General features: G+C 42.3%; 1 protein-coding gene across 1 annotated transcript; it reads right to left on the minus strand.

Moving 5' to 3' along the window:
- Positions 1-700: 700 nt before the first annotated feature.
- Tsen15 (tRNA splicing endonuclease subunit 15) lies at positions 701-17,502 on the minus strand. Its single transcript, XM_006979931.4, has 5 exons — positions 17,293-17,502; positions 14,607-14,688; positions 14,181-14,316; positions 1,839-1,980; positions 701-1,409 (listed from the first exon to the last, which is right to left on the minus strand). Exons 1-5 carry the CDS (start codon positions 17,428-17,430, stop codon positions 1,389-1,391), a joined length of 519 nt encoding a protein of 172 aa, XP_006979993.2. The 5' UTR covers positions 17,431-17,502; the 3' UTR covers positions 701-1,388.
- Positions 17,503-24,505: the final 7,003 nt, after the last annotated feature.

Below are 24,505 nucleotides of genomic sequence, written 5' to 3' on the forward strand. Positions count from 1 at the left end.
CATTGTGAACATCTTTCATCAGGGAAAGTGACACTCAGGAATGGTCAAGAGAGCGCAGATCACAGATCAACTACAGACCATGAAAACCGTTACACTCTGTCACGGTATTCCTGGCACTGGGCATTTCTCCCACTCCTGTCACGGCTGCTTCCTAATCAGCCTTGAGACCTGGTGTGGGTGGACGGGACCTATGACTCGCTTCTGAGGAACAAGGCGCAGGGGAGGCACATGACTACATTACAGAAGACAGCGAGTCCATCCTATGCATCTCTTGCTGGCTTTGGAGAAGCAACCAGCCATGCCGGGAGAGCCCATATGACAAGGATGGGCTCCACCATACATTTAGAGGCCGAGAGTATCACAAGGCATGGGAAGCTGCAGACAACCAGCTGAGGGAGGAAGCCATTCTCGGTGGCACCTCGGCTGGGAGGGACTGCAGCCAACTGCAGCCCACTTCACGGACCCATGAAAATGTTAAGTCGGGCGGTGGTAGCACACGCCTTTAATCCCAGCATTCAGAAGGCAGAGACAGGTGGATCTCTGTGAGTTCAAGGCCAGCCTGGTCTACAGAGCAAGTTCCAGGAGAGCCAGGGATATACAGAGAGCTGTCTCGAAAAACCAAAAAATTGAATCAAATGAAATAAAATAAATGTGCTGATACAAGATGCTAATTTTAGCATGCAATGATGAATGACTACTATAGATTTCAAGATATATTTTTATTTTAAAACATTTTATTATAAAAGTAATACAAATAACAAATGAAATGTCGAGAGAAGACCGAGTTATCCATTCAGTGCCCTGCCATCCTACTATGACCACAACTGGTAGTGATTGTCTACTTGTATAGCTCGGTGCGTCATCTGCATCCATGACCATGTTCCAGCGCTCCTCTGTCATCTCTCACTGTAGTGTTCTCTCATGTGCCATTCACAGACACCTGTCTACTGACGCCAGGGTGGGGTGGCAGAGGCATCCACAGGTTCCACACTCTGATCACATCCTTGGTAGAAACCTGCACAGAACTGCAATGTCTCTGATAAGAAAGTTTAGACTAACTACCCACTATTTGCAAGCAATATAGATTCTTCCGCTTGAGAAGGTTTTATGATGAAAGAAAGCTCAGGGGGCTGGCGGGTGTGGCGCACGCCTTTAATCCCAGCACTCGGGAGGCAGAGCCAGGCGGATCTCTGTGAGTTCGAGGCCAGCCTGGGCTACAGAGAAAGTTCCAGGACAGGCACCAAAACTACACAGAGAAACCCTGTCTCGAAAAAGAAAAAAAAAAAGAAAGAAAGAAAGAAAGAAAGCTCATGGGTCAGGACAAGATGAAGCCGGCTGATGGCCCTCTAGTGCGATCTTTCACAAACTCAGCATTGAGAGGACAGATGTCATCTTCTGAGATTAATATTCTGTAACACAAAGGAAGAAGATCAGAATTCACCTAGTACAGAACGTATGTAAGAGTAAAATTGGAACGATGTTTAATGTCACTATCCTAATTAGGCTACAAATGTACAGAAAACATATGCTAAACATGTATTAAAACGCTACAGAACGTCAAGTAACTATTTTATAAACACTGTTTTGATTAAAACTATTGCTGACCTTTGCCTTTCACCTCAGTCACTCAGATGCATGATGATTTCACAAAAATAAAAACAGGAAAATCAAATTATTTCTTAAAAATGGCTAAGAACACGCTGCTGTGCATAAGACAAGCCAGTTTTCTGAGGACTGAAACCAAGCCTTTTTCCCTTGAAGTAGAAGCCGAGTGGCCTGATTCACGCCACGCCTTTTCTCTTCCATCACTGTTTCCTGTCAGCTACTTCAGAACTGACCTGAGGGTCTGGCAGCATAAATCCATCTGTAAGTTTATAATAGACGATTGTGGAATCCGACTCCACTATGGCCAAAGTGAAAGACATCGGCAGTTCTGGATCACCTTGCAGTTTCCTCGATGCTTTCAAGATTTCCCTTATCCTGAAAATGAAGACAAAGTATGTTGGAGACTCACAGTCACCCAGTTAACGATAAGATCAAACGGTATAAATTCTTGAGGGAAAAGCACGGTACTGCACTCATAACGCTAAGGCAATGTCTGAGGCTCAAATAAAAACATCTAAAGCTATCTTCTCACACAGAAAGCCCTAAGAAAGAGCTACCTACTCAGATGAACTAACTGTATCTGGAACCTACAAAACACAACACTAAGAATGTTTAGTACATCTATTGGCTAAGGACTCCAGATGTTAATTTTTTAGTTTCCCAACTTGGAAACTTAGTGGAACAAAGTGGCACCCGGTCTACTATGTTAAATAGCTTGTAGGGCTGGTGTGATGGAACCCACCTGTACTCATGGGGGCTGAGGGCAGAGGGACCCAGAAACAAGCCTGGTTTACATCGAGTTTTAGGCCACCTGGGGCTCACACGGGGAGACCCTATCTAAAATATCCGAGAGATAATGATTAGACTGTAATAAACATGTCCCTTGTTTTCACGTAGGGTTTATAACTACTACCTCTGAATATGGAACTCCCCACTGGTCACTCACTGGCCCAACTGTTGAGGCCTTTCCAGTGTTTGTTAACCTGGGGCAGGCAAGGGGGACTCAACATCGATAAAGATGGGCTGCTGGGACACCTTTCTGATGTGAACACTTCTCTTCAAATATTCCTGGTTAGTCTTTCTATGTACCAGAATTATTAGACCTAAGTAGAGATGGTCCTATGGTTTTCGTTACATAGTTTGACAATAAAAAGCTAAGAGAAAAATAGAAAACAAAAAACATTTAAGATTTGATAATGGTAGCATTTCAGTTCACCTGTCCTGGAAATAATCCACCAAATCTAATTCTAGGTCTTCCAAGTACTGCTAGTTTTGTTAACTACAAGTTAAAAACCCTTATTACCTACTCAAGAAGGGCTGTGGTCAAAAATTTGGTAAAAATGTAATGTCCCCAAACACTTTCTTAAACAAGTAAATAAGAAAATGATTAGCTAGCTTATCATAAAGCAAATCAATTTCCAGATACTGGAAGGTTTATTAGCATTCTGACATCTACCACGGAATACACAAATGGTTCATGATTCTAACTGTATGCTTGGTAAGCATACTTGATATTATACAACAGTAAAGGCCTCGTGCCAATTTCTCTGTTTAAGTGACTGAATAACCCTGTGCTTTAAGCTTTTTTACATTACAGTCTTTTATGTAGACTCAAGATTCCTGACATTCATTTCTAAGCATTATTTTTTGGTAACATTTCCCTGCTCAAAAATTAACTTATTCTCCCCTTATACTTTTTGTTTAAATTGTCCTAATACTGCTTTTTAAAATTATTTGTTTTATCTTATGTGTGTGAGAGTTTTGCCTACATATGTATCTGTTCATCATCTGTGTGCAGTGCCCACAGAGGCCAGAAGAGGGTGCTGGATCCTCTGGAACTACAGCTACTGTTGGTCAGTTGCCATGTGGGTGCTGGGAACCAAACCCGGGCCTCTGCAAAAGCAACACTGCCCCTAACCACTGAGCCATCTCTCCAGACCCTCATATGGTTTCTTTCTTTCTATGCCATAAAGCTCGTAAGTTAATTTTTACAGGAGTACAAAAAGAATTCAATGAAGACAGTATTTTCAACAAAGAGTGCTATAACGTGAAGACAGTGTACCCCTAAGTCCATCCACATTAGATTATGTGAAGCTGAAATGAAGTAATGGGGCTTTGAGAAGGGTCAGGCGGTCACAGAGCACAAGTACTGTTAACAGTCACTATGCCAGCTTTCCCACCTTTGGTAGCCACCCTTGCCTCTATAGTTATTACTAAACTAAGTATTAACACTAATCTAAACTGCAAGGTAAGCTGGCTATTAGGAGGAACATAGGAAACATTCACTCTTTAAAGTAGCCTGGATCCAAGAACTTGACTTCGCTCTTAAAGGGATTCTACCTCTGTTGAATGGCATGACCGTGAGCTAGAGGCCTGCTGATATGCAGTTCAGTCCAGAGATTTAGGTGAAGCCTTAGTGATGACTTCGTTATTCTGCTTGATGGGAAGGGGGCATGTGGTGAAAACCAGCATGTCCATGGCCGCGACAGTCTTTAATGTAACTACTTTCCTTCTTAAAGGGTGACAGACTAGTATCTAATTAATAGTTACAGAACAATGTAGTGGGTAGCTGTTCCAGCTTTGACCTGGAAGTACTACCCCCATTGAGGCTTCAGTAACTGTCAGGCCTACAAGGCGGGGCCGAGAAAGGAGCCCTTAAGACCTGAGATCCAGATGTGCCGGCTCTCTTGGTTCCTGGACCCTGGATCCTGGAGGTAGACCGAGCAGAGTTTTCCAGAGAACACCACTAGACTGCACTACACCTTTCCCGGACCCTGTTACCTATCCCTTCACTTGTAAGTTACCCCACAAAATAAACCTCCCTTTTAACTACGTGGAGTGGCCTTAATACTACAACCAATAGAAAAAGATAGCATTCATAAGCTCTCTACTTTGAGTTAATATTTTCTACCAAGATGAAAAAATAATAGACTGTAATTTGACTAAATTTTTAGTCATAAACTTTTTTATTTGTAATAATAACATATAAAAATTTTAGCCAGACAGTGGTGGTGCACACTTTTAGCCCCAGCACTCACGAGGCAGAGGCAGGTGAATATCTGTGAGTTCAAGTTCAGCCTGGATTACAGAGTAAGTTCCAGGACAGCCAGGGCTACATAGTGACACCTTGTCTCAAAAAAAAAAAAATAAATAAATAAAATTTAATAGAACCTAGAAATAAAGGGAAATGTCATTATTATAAATGACATGCATCAGAATTGTTTAGCTAACGCAGTTAATAAAAGATAGCTTTTCCCTAATGTAGAACAATTTCTACATCAAAGGGTTTCTGCTTTTGTTGAGAAAAACTAAGCTCACAGCAGTGGCGACAGCAGTGTTTTCTAGGGAGGAAACTGCAGTAAGATGATGTAGTCCTTAAGTGGGTCCTTAGGTTCAACCCGGTCACTACTATATCCCAACATGTTTATCTGAATCTTCTCCTATCAGTTTAAAAACTGTGGTACAGTTGTTTCCCAATATGCAACATACATAAAGCCTAGTACATGCCCATAAAAACCCTGTAATAGACAAGCTGAAAGTTTCTCTCAGCATCCCTAACTGCAGGCTGTGAGGAGAAGAAGACACAGAAAAAAAGAAAAAAACCTCATTAAGACAACTTACACAGTTTAAGATATGATCCACTGTTTAAATTAAAGGTAGGTGTGTGTGTGCACACACATGCATGTGTCTGTGAGTGTGTGCATGTTGTGTGTGTATACACGTGTGTCTGTGTGCGTTTCTCCTAAGGTAAAGCGGTGAACCATATGGGGATTTTATATTTCACACTACAAACGAGGATGGAAATTTCCACTTCAGTCACTGTTGTGCTTTGATTCTCAATCAGTATTTGTTTTCAGACTCCTAAGCAAAGTATTTTCGGGCTCACCCCAAACACCTAAGGTTAGAGAATTAGCTCAGTTGTAAAGGAGGTTTTGTTCTCAGAGCTGAGGGAACTTACTGCCCACATTAAATGGAAGTTCCCATTTCTGAGCTCTTGTTTATCCCTCTTGGTGGTGTGTGGAGGAAAACTACCAGTGCATCTTCACAGCAGATGGATAAAATGGTACCCAGCTGCTACCTGACCACATATGGGCAAGCTCACAAAGCTCCTTGTTCAAAATCTTGTCTAGTCTACTCTCAACATGTGTTTACTTAGAAACATCATCTTTCTATCAAGACCATGTTTCCTTTATGGTATAGTGGATAAGCTCATAAAAATATTTGAGCCAACAGGCCAGGAAACCTTAGTCTAGTGGAAAATAATAAAGATTCTGAAGTTCTACTTTAAAATCACATGTGATTGTTAAAAGGCACTGAAGGGTAACTTACTTAATTTTCAATAATATGAAACCTTATTTCGAAACCAGAGAACACTACACGTGAACATGCCTTCTATGCTAACAAGAAAGATTTCATTTTTTCCCACTCAGTGAAATCTCAGGGAGAAAATCTCAACTAAAGAAAAGGGTATGTCAATAATAATCATAGCTATTGATTATCAGTAACAACATTTGATGCTGATGGCAGACTTTCCCTTTTCATAATTCTTCACAGATGACCTCTATATGATGAAAAAGGGGGTTGGGTTTTAATAAATTGATCTAGCCAACTTGACAGCCACCAGCTTAAATCCAGACAAAGCCAACAATATTTGGCTGATGTCCCTAGACCAAGTCATTTAAGCCTTTTCCATAAATCTTAAATTTGATTTTTCTCTAATGATCTAAAACAGACTGGAATCTTGAGAGATGTGCAGTGAGGACAGAAGCTGAAGAAAATATTACTCTTAAACTAAAAATGTTAAAATGAAATGCATTATGAAGTAAACATCGTATTAACTTCTTCGATCCCCGGAAGTGTCTCCTGTTCTCTTGGTGTGGCGAAGCAGGCTATACCTGCCGTGGTCCTGTCTACAGAGGCACCGATTCCCATCAGTCTCCTCTTCTGGAACACAGTGCTAGCCCACAGCAGCTCTGTTCTTCATGGGCTCCATCCTCCAGAAAAGCTCCAGGGCGAACAGGCCACAGCTTTGGGAACCTGGCCAAAACTTCCCAGCTAAAAAAACCAAAACGGCGGCAGCTGAACTCTCAGCAGATCTGCTAAAGAATCAAGTGCCTGTGCAGCTCTTCGCCTCCCTGAGAAGTCATGGTGGGAAAAGAGACAGAGAGATGTGAGCTTCCCTTCCCTTCCCAGGGTAAGAGAAAAAGTGTGTCTACTGAAAGAAGCCGTCAGGGTTGGGGCTGCACCAGCAACTGAGGTGGCGTGAGGACATGTGTCCTGATTACCAAAGAAGCCACACAGTACAAGTCATTTTATCAGTGAGTGCAGGCCTCAGAAGAGCCACACTCCAGAAAGGAGTGTTCTTAAAGTACAAAGTCATTACTCAAGAACACAATGTAGCACTCAAGTATTAAATCCTAGCCAGATGTGGTGGTGTGTGTCCATAACCCAGTACTCAGGAGACTAAGGCAGGAGGATCATCATCTGGCCAGCCTGGGCTACAAAGTGAATACCAAAGTAGCCCAGGCTACAGAGTAAGACCTGTCTTAAGAATAAAAATAATAATAACTAATTAGAAATGATATAAAGAAACTTGATTCTTCTAACCTTTTATTCCATAAGACAATATAAGGGAGCAGAGGGTGAAAGGTCAAGGTGCACACAGGTGAAAGGTCAAGGTGCACACAGGTGAAGGTCAAGGTGCACATGGGTGAAAACGAGCGCAACGAAAGGTAAGGAGACGAGGCGCTTGTGGATTGCCTGCCTCATCAGCCTGGCCATGACCATGAACACCGCAGTACAGTAAAAAGATGGGAAATGGTGAGTCTCTGTGGATGAATGGCAGGGTGCAGACATTCTCTCTCCCTCGCATAGACTCTTGAAAGGACATACGGTTAACACACATCCTTACATGCTCTAGTGTATCACCTCGGGAACGCAGTCACTCAGCAAACACACACACAGCAGGCTAGGCACCGGGGTTCACAATGAGCATGTGAAGCCTCGGCCTCCCCGGAACTCACTCCTAGTGGAGGAACACTGACAGTAGGTATCAAGTCATACCGACACACAGCACGCGGGTATCACAGGAGTGTGCCAAGTGTTGTCGGGGAACACCTCAGCAAGTCCAGAATGATGGCTCAGGCCACAGTGCAGATGCTGTGCCAGAGACAGGGAGAAACTGACACACGCACTTAGGGAAGGAGAGTATTTGGTGATCATTTGTCAAATATGAGGAGAGGAAGAAATAGACAGATATTCCTCTTTCTCTCCATACACACACACACACACACATATACATATCCCCCACCGTGTGTGTGTGTGTGTGTGTGTGTGTGTGTGTGTGTGTGTGTGTGTGTGCGCGCGTTTCAGAATGAACAGAATTGCTATTTACTAACCTGGGAAAATCACAGAAAGAGCAGATGTAGGGCAAATCAGAAGTTCTTTTTCAACATACTAACTAGAGACACCTCTTAGATCACGGTAGACATGTCAAGTAAAGCGTTACATATATGAGTCTGAAGTTCACAGTAGAGGCTGGGGTAGAAATGTGAACATATAAATTGGGAGCCATCAGCATATTGATGACATATGAAACCATGGAACCAGAGGAAGCTGCTGGGGAGTGAGTGTGAAGAGAAAAACTCTGAGCCCAGGGCATTTTCACACTAAAGAGGCCGGGAACTTGAAAAGGTTCCTCAGAGGTGAGGAGGAGTGCAGGGAGAAGTCAGCACATACCCTCAAGCTCCAGGGCCACCATTCCTGGGTTCCGACTCACTCTCTTGTCTGCCTCCGGACCTACTGCTGTTCCCTAAGGCCCTGGGGCGCCAACTCCTGCTCTGGCTTCCCCTCCCCTCTGAACTCCTTACTCTCTAATTCCTTTCTCCTGGAGTATGGGCTCCCTCCCGGAAGGTCACTTTCTAAATCTTCTTACTGTCTCTCCTCCCCCCACCCCCCACCCCGACTCATTCTCCTCTCCCACCGCACATCTCCCCCTTGCCCGCCTCCCCACATACACACAGGGACTTGAACACAAAATCCAGAGCACTCTCACTAGCTGTAGGCGGCTACTGCCTCTGCCATTACTAATACCCGGTCACAACAAGACTGTCCTCGCTTGCAGGCTTTCTTAGGCTCAATAATTTCTTTACACGATGACTTCTGCTGCCGCCTTCTCCACCTCAGTGTCTGTGCTTCTTTCAACTGATCTGTCTTCCAGGGAATGTTCCCAGACCCCCACTCCCTCCTATAACTCTATGGAGATTAGGTCTCCCCCTCTGCAGTCTTCTCAGTATCCTGGGCACTGAAGGGACTCTAGCTGGTCCAACCATGGCGAACATGGCTCTGGCAAGCCTTGCCCTTCTCCCCCATTCCCTCTGCCCTGCTCAAAACCCTTAGATTACATTCCTAAAGCTAGCCACCAAGGTCCATTCCCTTATTTGGCCAATTCCTCCCGAGGCTGAGCACCAAGGTCCAGCAATCAGAAGCCCCCTTTGGCTGTCGTAATTAACATCTCCAATTAAAATGAAACAGCTCATCCTAACACAGGCTTTCCCCTTTCCCTTTATAAACCACCATTTGCCACGTCTGTCTCCTATCCAGAGGCAGACCTTTGTCCCTCCAGGACAAATATCCCTGGCCCCTCTCCCTCATCCTCTATCTCCTGTCTTTGTCTCTTATTTGCTGGCCTTTGTCTCTCGGGACAAATAAATCTCCTTTGTCCTGAGAACTTGGTCTTGAGGGTCCTGAGCCAATACCGATTCATTATAGGCACATCTCCCAGTACATTACACTGGTTACACTGGGTATAATCTGTGCCTCTCAGCCCTGGACTCTGAGCATCTTATAGGAAAGGTCTGTGATACTGTGTACCCTTGCTCCCAGGCATCCAATACAAAGGAGAAAAATCATGAGCAATCTGAAATCTATTTCATCCTCTCCCCAAAACATCCTTCTATTTTGCCTTTTGATAGCCTACAATTATATTCATACTCATTTATGTTCAGTGTATCTAATGGTTAAAGAAAAGTATAATTATATACATTTTTAATATTGTTAACACTTTAGTATAAAAACAGTAATTAAAATTTTAATTTTTTCTATACATCTCAGTGTTTTAAAATATCAGCTCTTCTTTTCCCTGCAAATCCATTAATGCAACTGGCATACAAATAAATAATTTATCCATTTATATTGTGTGGGAGACTGCTGTGATATCTCACTGGGACAACACTAATAGCTGATAAAGTACTTGTGTAAGTAATCATGTCTCTTAAAGAAAAATTACTATTGATGGTCTTCAAAAGCTGTGTAGAGAAAAGAACTCTAACAAAGAGAAAGGGAAAACTGTAATTCATGTAATTCAATGTAGGAAAAAAAGACGTGCATTCATCTGAGAGCACTGTGGCAAACAGGATATGGTATGCCTGAATACGCTGGGCAGATTAGGAAAACCAAGACTAGGAACCCTCACCTTGGTTCCAACATGCTTCATGGCACATGAATCCTGCCAAGAGTCTCCCTGCCCTGGGATGACAGGTCGTGAGCTTTCTAGAGGTGAGCTGGCAGGCAGACGGAGTGCTGACCAGGCTTCCTGTCTGCAGAGTGACACTGAACTACAAGTCATACCGAGACAGAGGACATCTGAATGACTTTCTCTCTCCCACTGTGTGAAACTGGAGGTTCCAGCCCCACGACCACTGTCAGGGCTCAACACTGAGAAAGCTGTGGCGTTTAGCTGGGTTTGAAAGACCAGCGATGCAGCTATGTGGAGGACAAGCCACTACCATCTTTACAACAAAGGAGGCTGACCATCGTGTGAGAAACAGCACCCCGGAACTCTGTGGATTTTGTGATCATATAAGAAATTCATTTTCCTCAGATCATTTTAACCATATATAACTACACAAAGGCTCAGATATGACAGTTATGTTTCCAGGTATTAACTGACATTGAAACTGAGGAAGAATATAAGGTCTATCAGGAAGAAACAAACCACCAGTCAAAATTTTTTTAAAAACCTTTTTTTCTTCTTTCTTTCTGAGCCTTGCTGTAAGGTACTGAAAACATTTCCCCTTTACAGCCACCTGGATCCAACCCTATTCCCAATGCCTGACACACTACGATCATGCCTTCAGGGTGACAAACTTCTGCTTGTGACTCTCAACAAAAACCAACAGCAGAGTGGCTTTTCTTCGGAGGAGTGTGTACCCTTACAGCCGTGAGTATAGATGATCACGGTAAAATGCTTCGTTTTACTCTTCACCTAAAGAGAAGCGACCTAAACACACATTTGACTTCATTTTCAACATCAGCATTGAAAAGACAGGCCAGGCCTCTAACTTATACAGGATTCCCTTGTGGTACCATCTTTTTTTTAAGTGTGTGTGTGCCGCACAGACATACACATGAAGGGGCCAGAAGAGGATGTTGAATGTCTTCTTCAATTGTTCTTTGTGTTGTTTTCTTTAAAATCGAGTCCCTCACAGAACCTCACTGTTTTGGCCAGGCTGGCTGGCCAGCAAGCTCTCAAGTGTGCTGAACTACACTGTAGTTGACATACTATGAAACTGCATGCCAACGGACTGCGTATTCCTTTCGCTCCATGGTTTAGTATGCTTCCTTTTTCCCTATTTAAAAAAAATGTTATTACAGTTTTGTTAGGAATACAGACCACTAAGAACAACAGTCTCAAGAAGTTAATCAGCACAGCTTCGGATGGTGCCTAGAAAGCTATGTGCTCTGTGATGTGTGACACGTAATTTGTTTCTAACAATAGGGCCAGCAGGATATTCTTAAAATAAAATAGTATTCTTGATAAGGTACCAGTGTCATTTGCTCATGTTCCCACATAGCTCCCTGAACCCTGGGAAGGGGTCTGGGAAAGCTTGAAAAGGTCTTGGTCATGGTTAGGAGAGTTGAATATGGGAATTTTATGATAAGTCAAATTTGTAATTATGAGCTTATGTAACAATCACATATTATTATGTAATGATTCTGTCTTTGATTTTTTACAATAAAAGATCTTTTAAAATTCCATAAAGAAACTGAATTCTAAACAAGGGGCTGGGAAAAGCTTACACACTAAAGTGCTTAAAGCACAAGCATGTGAGCCTAAGTCAGACCCTCAGCATCCCCATTCAGAAACAAACCAACAAGCCAAGCGGTGGTGACACACACCTTGCACACTCTTAACCCCAGCACTCGGGGGCAGAGGCAAGTGAGGGGGGCCTCTGAGTTCGAGGCCAGCCTGAAATACAGCAAGAGTTCCAGGATAGCCAGGGCTACCCAGAGAAATCCTACCTCGAGGAAACAAACAACAACAAGAGAAACGAGCATGAGGTCCATGCCTGCAATCCCAGCATGGGACAAGCAGAGACAGGAGACCCACAGTGCTCACTGGCCCACCAGCCCGGCTTACTCGGTTGAATGCCCGGCCAGTAAGAGTCACAATAACCATTTATATAATCTAATCTTTGCCAATTACACACGCCATAGCTCTTCTCCAACACCGCCAGCCAAAGTGTAAACTGATAGCAATTCTCCTCCAAGAACACCCCAGCAATAACAGCCACAGGGCAGGTATCAATGCTGCATGTCCTATCACCCAACTCTAGGCTCTGGCCTTGGGAAAACTCAAACCTGAGTACAAGGGCTGCCTGTAAGGCTGCTCATTAGTGAGACACCCAACTGCAGGAGAGCGAAAATAGTGAAGGCCTTCCCTCTCACTTCCCATCCTTCCCCTCACTTCCTGCCCTTCCCCCTCACTTCCCACCCCTGCCCTCTTCTCTCCTGAGTCCTCGCCATCCGCTTGGCCCCTCACTCACTTAGGCATTGTACCGAGCACTGACAGACACCACATGAGGCAGCCACGGCCAATGCTGCTCGGTTACTTGCAGATCCCCTTCCACAGTGGCTCTCAACCTTCCTAACGCCGCGACCCTTTAATACAGTTCCTCCTGCTCTAGTGACCCCAACCATAACATTATTGTTGCTAATTCACAACTGCAATTTTGCTACTGTTATGAATTATAATGTAATTATCTGATATGCAGGATTGTCGACACACAGGTTGAGAACTGCTGTCCGACCAGAACATGGCGTCAGCAGGCTTCTCCTGTCCTAAGATTAAATGCTTATCTGTACTCCATTAGCATTGCTACTCAATTACCTAGTAATAAAGGCTACAGACACAGTCCCAAAACACATTCAGTAAAATATCTGAACAGAGGACAATTTTGTTCTTATTCCATCCCACCCAAAAATAACCCAAACAGAGAAAATTATTTTCCAGGTCAGCATTTGGTACTAGAATAAATATTACCTTCATGAAGACATCTTAACCAATGTGTCATCTTCAACACATAAAATCTGCCCAATAAATACATACTGAATGAAATCTACTATTCCAAGCAATATTATCTGACAAATGGTATTCATATCATAATGAAATAAAATAACAGAAGTCAACAGAAAGAAAACTAGAGCAAATTTATAAACCCACTGAGATTTAATATGTTCAAGACTGATCAGAGGGCTACTGACAAAGTCAGGGAGGAGACTTTAAAATTTCTAGAATCAAATGAAAATGAAAACACAATTTAAAAGAACTTAGGGATATAGCAATTAGTAAGAAGAAAGCTCAAAGCTATAAGTGCTTAAATTAAAAAGTCAGAGGGTCTCAAATACATAACTTAATGATGTACCTTAAGGTTTGAGAACAAAGGAAAAGCCAAACTCAAAATTAATAGATGGAAAAATAATAATGATGGATCAGAAATCAATGAAATGGCAATAAAGCATAGAATATACACAGACCAATGACACTAAGCTCATTCTTTAAAAACAAAACAGACAAAGTAACTAGAGATGGGGAAGGCCTGAACTAATAATTCTGGAGATGAAGGGTGATATTATGACCAATACTAATGAAATTCAGAGGCTCATTAAAGAACTGTTTGAAAATCTAGACTCCAATAAATTGGAAAATCTAGAAGAAATTAATAGAAATACTGTCTACCAAATCTAACAAACCTAATGGATATAAACAACTCAGATCTCTAAAGAGTAAAGAGACTGAAACCGTAATCTCCCAACTGAAAAAACAAACACAACAAAAGCCATAACGTGTTTCACTGCATGTGTGGAATTTGGGAATTATGAGAGGTGATAAGTGAGAAAATGATGGAGAACTAACTTTGTCAATGAAGGTGAAAGGTGATTCACAAGAAAATGGGAGCCCCTTTCCTAGTGTATCATTTTTTTAAAAAAAACATTGAAACTCTTAGTAACCTTTTAAAAATTAACCTTTACTCAGAATCCCAAGCAGGAAATATACCTTAAGCTAGACACAAAGATGACAGTTACAAAAGGAACAATGATCATATTCAAATTAAGATGTTACTCATTTAAAACGTACCTTAAAAACAGTAAGGAGTGGGTTTAAAAACTGAAAATAGGGCCAATGAAAGAGTATTGACAAAAACATATAAAGCACTTGTAAAAGTGAAGAAAAACAAAAACACCATCTAACAGGCCACGGACCTGTCAGACTAAGTCCGAAAGTGCTCGCTCACCTGTTATGGCTGAGGGAAGCAGAAATGGGTGTGGGCACCACAGTCTGTAGCCCCTCCCCTTCTATCTCAGTGCCCAGGAGGCAGATAAGCTGGAGTTCTGGTATTCCTACACAGTTCACTTCATGCCAACTTTTACCTGCAAGAGCATCAAGAATGCACTCACTGAAAACAAAAGAGAAGCATTCTAAACTTCTAATACTCAGCAGAGCAAAGGTCACTGGTGATAGAAGCGCCTCTCTTTGCCTTTCTGATCTTTTCCACAACCTAGTAATTCCCAATGTAAATGAACAAAGAAGGGTAACAGTAACTGAAAAAATTACTAGTAAATAAAAAATGTCTGCTTATTATGTGTGAATAATTCTATATGACAACCCAATTCCCCACCTCCCACACCCCAATAACAAAACAATAAAACAAGGAACTTACTCTCCATGAGATCCAGGTAAACCAAGAATGCTATATAAACTTGGGTGGCATCTCCTATATCTAATTCCATCATTTCTAAGTACTGAAAATCAAAACATAATTGTTAAACAGAGAAGGAATTAGCTCAATATTTTCTTTCATTTAACAAGTATTTACTAAATGCATGCATTTTATATATATATATATATATATATATATATATATATATACACACACATATATGTATATAAGCTATCTTCCAAATTTAATGGAAGTTAAAAGAAATGTAAGGTCTTATCTTTGCCTCTAAAAAAAATAATCCACAATTGTTAAACACACGCATATAGCCTCCCTTATTGCATCTAAGACACCATCCTTATCAATCACAAAAATCTAAGAATGTTCAAGTCCTTTATATAAAACCCAGGAATATTTGCATATAATCTGTATAATCCTACCATACACTTTAAACCATCTATAGTTACTTACAATACAGAATATAAACTAAGTGTTATATAATGTTTAGGAATAATGACAATAAAAGTTTTTATGTATAGAGTATAAAGGCAATTTTTTTTCAATTTTTTTCAATTCAAAAAAATAGCAAATCCTCCATATATGGAGAACTAGTATACTTAAAATGGTTAGTTAGGCAAATGACAGTTATAAAACTGTATGAGTTATAAAACAATGACAGAACAGGTCGGAGGAAATGTTCTCAGGGGATGGACTGGCGAATGTTTCACGACAGACTGGATCCAAAGTAAGCTTTGTAGGACTTGAGTACATGGAGAAGCAGAGTAATAGTGTGAATAATTATGAAAAGTGAGAATAAGCTACATATATTCAAGAGTCTACAAAGAAACGCATCCAGCAGGAGCAGAGAAAACTTAAATATGATTTTCATTGGGTTATGTTATAGGATGCCTCCATTTCCCTGTCCTCTAATTTGCCTATAGAAAAACTTCTGCCAACTTCCTCACCACTCCCACTCTCAGGTGAGAGTTATTTAATTGAGTTTTAAGATGCAAACTACTTCCTTCAGACTTGCTGCTTGTTGTAGGAAAAACTCAGAAACCTACTCCTGCAGGGAAAGCCTTGGGCATCCCAATACGTCCGTGGGCAGCTCTAGAAACAGAGCTGATGCACAGATGAGATATTTGCAGAACCTTGGAGGACAGACCTGATGGGTCACCTCCTCCTATCCGCTGCATGGTAAACGTACAGGTTGGATAGACGGGTTTGTGTGACCCAGTCAAGAAGTGCTTGACAATGGTACTGAGACACGATTTTGGGTCGGGCTACAAGGTCTATCTATGTGACAAAGCTAATCAGGAATTTTATCCATGTGGAGTACTTCGGATTTCTGATTCAAAGAATAAAATAATAAGTTTGTAAATGAGGAGATCCAGTAACATCTTACTAAGCAATTTTCAAATTAAATAACTAAAGAATATAGCTGGAAGATATACATCATTATTTCTTTTCTTTTATATCAATTTGTTGATCCTGGAAGAAAAAAACATCAATAGGACGTTTTGTTAGTAGGTCTATACAGCCATTAGCTTCAAAGGGAAAAACTCCACAAGTAAGAAAACTGTCTAAAGGCAACATCCAACCTAGATGCAGTTTTAAAAGGTCACTAATAAATACTTACACAGTGCTTTTTATAGGTCAAATACCTTATAAAAATGTCCCTATGAGGTTAAGTACACTACTATCCCCTGTTTTTAAATGAAGAGGCTGTGATATTGGAAGCCCAATGACACAAGTCAAAACAAGTCAAAGCTGGTAAGTAACTGAAGTAAGATTCAAAATGGAGAAGTATGAACAGAAGCCATGCTCCGAGCCCCTGTTGATGTCTTCTCTGTCTCTCTTCCTCTCCTCCCCTGTTGTTATAACCTATTAAATTCATAACATTTCCATGCTATATTTCCATGTATATGGAGATGATGAATGGAAGAGAGCAAGAAAACATCAAGCTTCAAGAAATGGGGAAAGTCTCTTTTCAGATTTGTATTTTCAAATATTCCCTTGATTATTTTAGATGCTTATCTGAGTTAACGCAAAAGGAAAAGTTGCCATTTTAATGCACCAATCCAGTCCTCGAGATCCTTATACAACTTTCATTCATTATCAGCATTGTGGCTTTGCGGATACAAACCACCAATTTCCCAAGCAGAGGCTAGCAAAAGGCTATCCTTATTTTCCTTGAGGCCAATATAGAAAAACTCACAACGCGAATAGCCTTGCCCTGTCCAAGAACTTACTCAAACTTTCTAAGAAATCCGAAAAAGTGAGGTTCTAGTCCCATACAGAATGAAGAGGCACACACTTTGGGCCTATGGCTACGTGTAATGTGACTGTGCCTAACTAAACATTATTTGTGGACCCCTCGATCTCAGCCAGATCGGTTAACTGTGGATGCAATCAGTCCATCCCAGAAAGGGCTACCTAGTTAGGAAAACAGGTATTATTAGTGCAATGCTTTATCAGCGGCCTCTGGATTCAGAAAGAGCGGCTTCGGCGGAGTGGAAGGAATGGTGTTAGTCCGTACCACAAATCACATAAACGAACAGAAATGACACTGCGGGCCCTGCCCACACGGCTCGCCCCCGCCGCGAGGCTGGCGCGCATCCTCCGCGGAGACACGGGCGGGAGGGACCGATCGCTGTGAGGAGGGCCGGCGGGCCTCGCGCCTCCTGACCTTAGGGTGTGTGCCCATCCAGGCGTCCTCGGGAGCCCACGTGCGGGGGGTGCCGCCGCCGCCGCCGCCAGCGCGAGCGGGCCCCGGGCTAGCGCCGCTGCAGCCCGGGGTAGGCTCGGGATCGCCGCGCTCCTCCATGCCGCCCACGCCGAGGAGAGCCGTGGTGTACCGCGAAGCCCGGCCGGCCAGAAGCCGAGCCCTGCGCGCCGGAGTTCCGCTTCCCGCCGCGCACGCTGGGCGGAGAGTTCGGGCCACGCCCCCTGCCCAGGGGCGCTCGCACCTGCGCGGACCGCTCCGGCCCCCCCCCCCTCCTTCCCCCTCCTTTTTCCCCCTCCCCAAGCTAGGCAGGTTGGAGAGTGGAGGAAGTTCGCTAATAACCCGAGTTCAGAGTCTTCAGCCCTTCGTTAAATCTGTAGTCTTGCTTAAGAAATGAAGGATTCTTAAGTCCTCTTTGCCTTCAGATCCTGGACTTAAATTGCATGGGGAAAAGGCCCCATTCAATTCCCTACCGTCCAAGTTTAAAATAAAAACATCGTTTTAGAGCAAACTCACCTTTCAAGATTAGCAGAAACGTGCGGTGTTGAACGACTATTGAGAACTAACGTAAACATGTGACTTAAAAGCCAAAGATGAGTACCTTCAGACTGATGAGTAGGAAGGACTTGGTAAGTGGGTTTGGATTTACCCTGAGTAAAAAAAAAAAAAAAGGGGGGGGGGAAGCCCGCGGAGGTTTCTGGTACATATTAACAAAATCCACCCCCGGGGAGTGTGGTGCCTGCCTTTAATCCCAGCACTTGGGAGACAGAGGCATGTGGATCTCTGTGAGTTCGAGGCCAGTCTGGTCTACACAGCGAATCCCAGGACAGGCTCCAAAGCTACACAGAGAAACCCTGTCTCGAAACAAACAAACAAACAAAATCCCTCCGAGTAATGAGGACAGACTGAAGAGATCAAGGAATGGTTGCAAAGCCACTATATTAACCAAGACCAAAAAGGCTTCCAAAAATAAGAAGTACCAGGCAAGGTAGGTACTTCAGTGCTTCAGAACACAATAGATTAAGAATGTTGTGTTGTCTCATTGCATGAGTTGGCTGTTTGAAACCTGGAGCTTATGCAGGGACACTTGGCTCAGTCTGGGAGGAAGGAACTGGACCTGCCTGGACTGAGTCTACCAGGTGGATCGCAGTCCTCGGGGGAGGACTTGTCCTGGAGGAGGTGGGATTGGGGGGCAGGCTGGGGGTAAGGGGAGGGGGTGGGAGGGGGGAGAATAGGGGAACCCATGGCTGATATGTAGAACTGAATGGTATTGTAAAATTATATATATAATGTTGTGTTGTGGTGGCCCACGACTTTAATCCCACAACTCAAGAGGCAGAGGCACATGTATCTCCATGAATTCAAGGCCACCCTGCTCCACAGAGCGAGTTGAAATGGACAAGATTTCAATGTGACGGTTACAACCGTCAGCAATGAAGTACAACAAAACATATTTTCAATGGATGGGAATATCAAGAATGAAATTTCAGCAATAAATAAATAAATAGATATCCAAATGGCATTCTGTAACTAAAGATTACAATTGCAGAAATAAAGAGTTTCAGTGGGCGATTCTTGACAGCCAAAATGGAATTATGGAGGAAGAGGTAGGTGAAGTTGAAGAGGGAAATCAGAGGTGAACAACAGAGTGAGATTTTATTTTTATAAGGGGTGGGAAGCAGTGAAGTGCCAGGCATGAGGAGAAATGCTCACAATCCCAGTATTCAGGCCTGAAGCAGTGATTTTGCGTCTACAGAGTGAGTTCTAGCTCAACCTGGGCTGTGAAACAAAACCTTGACACCATCAACAGACACACGGAGAACCAACAAAACCTTGAAGGTTGGCCACATACCAACGGACTGACACAGAGAAGGGGGTAGGGGAGGTTGAAGAAATGATGGCCAGATTTTTCACAATGGTAATGAAACACATTTAACAGTACAAAACGATAGATGAATATCAATTCAAAGAGATGTGAGTTTGCGCTGTCCTAAAACTGTTGGAAAGAAAAAGAGAAAACCTTGAATGTATCAGAAAACTAAATGCAAGGAAACTCCACCTACAAAGATTCATAAATTGCCCTCGAATATGTTATATCTAGATAAAATTTTTTTTCTTTGCCTCCCCAAAACAGCTATTGAGCCCCCTGCCAAAGCAAATAGTACTGAAATTAGGAGGCCACCAAACACTGACACTAATTCAAATGATTAGAAATGAATAAACCCTTCTCTCTGGCTCCTGAAGATTTCAATCAGTCAAAGAGTTAATAGCATTTGGTTCTAATCTAAGAAAGGGGATCCTGTAATTCAGGATGGAGATCTACAGAGATTAGTGCCTATGAGAATAAGACTTAAACATCTTCAAGGGAAGATTTTTCTACCTTATATTTAAAGGGTAAAGGGTGAGTAAAGGAGTGGGGGGGAGAGAGAAACCTGAACAGGTAAAGAAAGTGCTAGAAACTTTTCTTTTAAATATAGATTAAATTCTATTGTCTAGAAAAATAGTGATATATGCACACTTACATATCAAGTGCATCTGACTTTTAATTTCACTATCTGTCTAAGAGTTGGATTAAAATGGAATTTTTGCTGCCAGTTTAAGAAAAGAGGACTTTAAAGTAGGTCTTGCTGATTAGGAATGGCTGAGTACAAACAAGAAGAACTCAGGACTCTCAGAGAACCTAGCATTTAAAGCACAGAATCAGAAGGATCCGTGTGGCAAGCTTAGAGTGAAATCTACCAGAAAGCAGGGTAGAGTTTCAGCTCTGATGGTCTACAGGAATTTTCCATTTGTAAATGCTTCAACAATTCATTAGATTAGAGTACTGAAGGGCTTAGAAGAAAAACTCAAGATAAGTAAGTAGCAGGGAATACGAGTCCCTTCTGAATATTACCTTCTGAGTCATCTGGCACCTGATGCGCTGGTTTCCCTGGTAGGTATTTGAGCCAGACCGTTTTATTCCTACAAAAAAAGAATCAGTAATATCTATGCAGGGATATTTAGTTAGTCTCGAGGGAAAAAGGCAACACTAAATTGTGAGGCAGAGTGTTGAAGACAAAGAAGATAGGGCTTTTACACAACACTGTGTAAGACAGCAACCCCTTAAAATAGCTAGCATTCTAGATCAGTCTTTTCTCATTAACTCTTCATATATGGGTATATATAGTACACAAATATATACTAATACAAACCATATGACTGTTTATTCTCTTGTCTCAAGAGTAGGTGAAATATTAATTCTAGTAAAATATTTACAAAGCTATGATATTTTCCTACCCTTATGCAAGAACATATATGAGAGAAACCTCCAGCAAGTACAAACATATCTAGAATAAACCAAATACACGTCTCTGATTCTTTTCATACAAGTGCAATCCAATGTAGTGGGTAGCCATTTCAGCTTTGATCTGGAAGTTCCAACCCCCTCCTCTTGGCCCCGCCTTGTAGGCGTGACAGTTACCGAAGCCTCAATGGGGGTTGGAACCTTCCAGATCAAAGCTGGAATGGCTGCCCACTACAATCCAAAGCCTCCATCAACGAAATTAGGATATAATATATTTCATTTTAAGGGCTATTTACATATAGAACAAAACAACAAAATAAGGTTTCTAGGATAAAAAACAAGCAAAATGTTTTTGAATGACATTACTGAGGTTTTTAGAGATCATCAGACAAGGTTTAAATACATGGATAGAAAGACCATGCACCTGGAAAGGTTCAATATCATAAAGAAAGAAATGTTTTTAAAATTGATCTGTAGAGTCTATCAACCCCAATCAAGAGCCCAACAGAGATTTTCCTAATAGTTGATGAACTGTTTCTGAAAAGTAGACATAAAGGATCCAAAGAATTTAAGATTTTTCTTGCCATAAAATATGGAGTAACCTGCTTAAGGAAGTCTGCACTGAACAGAATTTGAACTGGATGTGTGTGTACTCCCAGCACTTGGGAAGCTGAAGCCGGAGGAATCTGAGTTTAAAACCAGATGGAGAAACAGCGCAAATGGGCAATTCTGTAGATAAAGAGGTGCACATATGCGTGCTGAAATAGTAACTGGTTTGTAAATATGAAAAGTTATCAAAATCAATTTATAGTCCTCCAAACATCCCATCTCTGCTCTTGCTTACAAATTGGAGGGAGGATGTGCCATGTGATCAGAGGGGCTTAAAAAGTCTCAAATCTGCAGGGCGGGTTTGGACAGGCTGGGAGGAAACCCAGGAAAGAGGTGATGTTACATCCTTGAATCCAAAGGCAGTCTGGGAGCATAGCTTCTTCCTTGTTTTGGAATCCCATCCTTCCCCCTTGAGGCCTCTAACAGATTGAATGAGGCTTAGCCACAATACAAAGAGAAATATGCTTAGCTTAAAGTTTACTGAATTGATGGTTAATCATGTCTAAAAGAAAAACTGCTTCATAGCAGTCTCTATATGGTTTGAACTACATAATAGGGCACCCTGGCCTAGCTGTGCTGACACATAAAATTAATCCCAGGAAAAAGCATTCCAAACAAAATAAAGACACTGAGTAACCTGAAGCTCAGTCTGCTCATCCCTGGGGAGAAGAGTCAAGCATGTGACAAGAAGGGACACACAGTGGGCTTCATGTTGGTAGCAATTATCTGCTTCCCAAGGCAGGTGCTAGGCACTCACTTAATTAATAATGTCGAAATTAGCACACTGTTTTGGGGATTATAGTTTAGTTTGTACTATAGCTTGTGTTTAATAAATACTTTACAGCGCTCAAAGGGATGGTAGCTTGGTTCTTTTGTAAAGAGATGTAGCTATATAGGCTAAAAGAACAGCTGGCTTTGAAAAAGCATCAGAATCAAGTCATAGCTCTCCAAACACCTCACCTCTAGCGCTTCAGTCACCGTCTGCTTCCAAAGTGCGTTTTCAACCTCTCTAAAGAAAGCTGACTATCAACCCACACTACACACATGCAAACTGGAAACATGATATTAACATGATTCCAGGGACTGGAGAGATGGCTCTGTTAGTAAGATGCTTGCTGTCCAAGCAGGAGGCCCTGAGTCTGGGTCCTCAGCACCCATATAAAAGCTGGAAGAGCGGGATGTAGCTGGAATCCCAGTGATGGGGGCTGAAAGGCTTGCTGGGCAGCCAGACTAGAAGAAGGAGCAAATTCTGTGTTCAGGGGAAAGCAACTGAAACAGACAGCTGCTGTCAATCAATCTCCAACCTCCACATTCATTGGGGGGATAAAAAGAGCTAAGACAAGCTCTTGAGTAACAGGAGGAAACGAGAAGGTAATATGGTGTCTTAGTTTGAACTCACTTGGTTTATAGTAAGATAAACAAATGACCAAGTATTCCTTAAAGTAGAGGGATTTTAGTTTTAAAAGTTGAGTGGACATTGGCCGTGAAAGAAAAGAAAGAAGAACCTTGTGGTGATATATTTTGTCCCCCAATATATTGTGCATCCTAATAAACTTATCTGGGGTCAGAGGACAGAACAGCCACTAGATAGACATAGAAGCCAGAAAATGGTGGCACACACACCTTTTATCCTATCACTTGGGAGGCAGAGATCCATCTGGAGTTCTGTGAGTGAGTTCAAAGCCACACAGCAAACAGCCAGGCATAGTGACGCACGCCTTTAATCTCAGGAAGTGATGGCAGAAAGCAGAAAGGTATATAAGGCGTGAGGACCAGGAACTAGAGCTGGTTAAGCTTAAGTGTTTGAGCAACAGTTTAGCTGAGATCCATTCAGATGAGAACACAGAGGCTTCCAGTCTGAGGAAACAGGATCAGCTGAGGAATTGGCAAGGTGAGGTGGCTGAGGCTTGCTCTGCTTCTCTGATCTTCCAGCATTCACCCCAATACCTAGCTTCAGGATTGTTTTTTATTAATAAGACCCTCCAACAATTTGTGCTACAGAATCCTTCTAAAAGGTACCTATCACTACCCCCCTTTGACCTCACCTGTGTCTGCTGTAGCTGGAACATAGTAGATGTTTTACTTAGTGTCTTCTACAAGCTGGTAAACCTCTGAGAGTGAGGATAGTACTATAGGAGGAGGGGGCAGAGTAGATTTTTTACCCATTAGTTATTTAAGTATAAACACCACAGAGAAGGGTTAGGGAAGGAGACAAGATTCTGAGAATGAAATTGCCCTGCAGGCTACATGGACCGGGTGAAATGGAGAACATATGGGAGACAGAAACTGGTACCAGGAGTGGGGTATTGATGTGTTGGGCCTGACCATGCTGTTTGTTGGAAGACTATGGGAGACTCTGAGACTTTGGACTGGAAAAATGGTTGAACATTTTAAGCAGGGATTACTGGGCCATCCTAGTAGGAGCGTGGAGGATGGTGACAGCAATGTAAATAATGATGACCTGGCTCAAGAAGTTTCAAAGGGGGGAAATATTAGTAAGTAGCCTAGAGACCATTCTTACAATATTTTGCCAAAGAATTTTTGCCTTTGTCCAAAAAAAAAAATCTTGCTGAGGTCAAATTGAAGAGTTTTGGACTAATGGCATTGGCAGAGATTTCAAGATAGTCTAGTATTGACTATTTCCTGTGGATATTAGTAATCACTCTCATGCAAGTCTATAATGAAAAGGAGCAAGCAGAGCAAGGAAAAATATAAAATATATAGTTTGAGGAGAAAAGGGACACCAGGAAATGTAATATAGAAGTCCTAGGGCTCAAGGAGATAAATTTAAAGAAAAGTCTGATGCTAAATGGAATAAAGGGAATAGTGACCCCAGGACAAAACCCCACCCAGCTCAGCTTTCGACTTGTGCAAAGGAATTAAAGAAAAGCTTAAGCAGTAAAGGGGAACCATCAACAACAGAAAGCTGATGCAACTGTAATATGACAAGGGGGCCAGGTCCCTTCCCATCAAATATCAGAACTTGGCAGCTTCGGCCACTTGACTGTGGCTTTAGAGTCAAGAATACATGATGGAGCAGGTGGAATCTTCCTCCATGGCTAAGGAAAACTGCCAAGGCCAGGAGTGTGTGAGGGATGTAACTGTGTGGAGGCTCAGAGAGGCCATCGAGTGAGGCTGCCCCGTGAGACCCCAAGATGCTGGAGATCACGGGATGCCTGCCAAGGAGAGCTGCCGACCGGATGTGGAGCCAGCCCAAGTGAGAGAAGTATGTTATACTCTCAACAAAGCTGGAGAATTGGAGATCTAAAGAGCACTTTGACATCA

This window comes from Peromyscus maniculatus, chromosome 11 (assembly GCF_049852395.1).
Source record: "Peromyscus maniculatus bairdii isolate BWxNUB_F1_BW_parent chromosome 11, HU_Pman_BW_mat_3.1, whole genome shotgun sequence".
Lineage (NCBI taxonomy): Eukaryota > Metazoa > Chordata > Mammalia > Rodentia > Cricetidae > Peromyscus > Peromyscus maniculatus.

Excerpts from the sequence above, each read along its gene's own strand:
- Tsen15 (XM_006979931.4), bottom strand. The coding sequence starts at position 17,430 with ATGGAGGAGCGCGGCGATCCCGAGCCTACCCCGGGCTGCAGCGGCGCT. Across the intron at positions 14,689-17,292 it reads GGATGGGCACACACCCTAAG|TACTTAGAAATGATGGAATT; the intron begins GTCAGGAGGCGC and ends TTTGATTTTCAG. Across the intron at positions 14,317-14,606 it reads TTACCTGGATCTCATGGAGA|GTAAAAGTTGGCATGAAGTG; the intron begins GTAAGTTCCTTG and ends ATGCTCTTGCAG.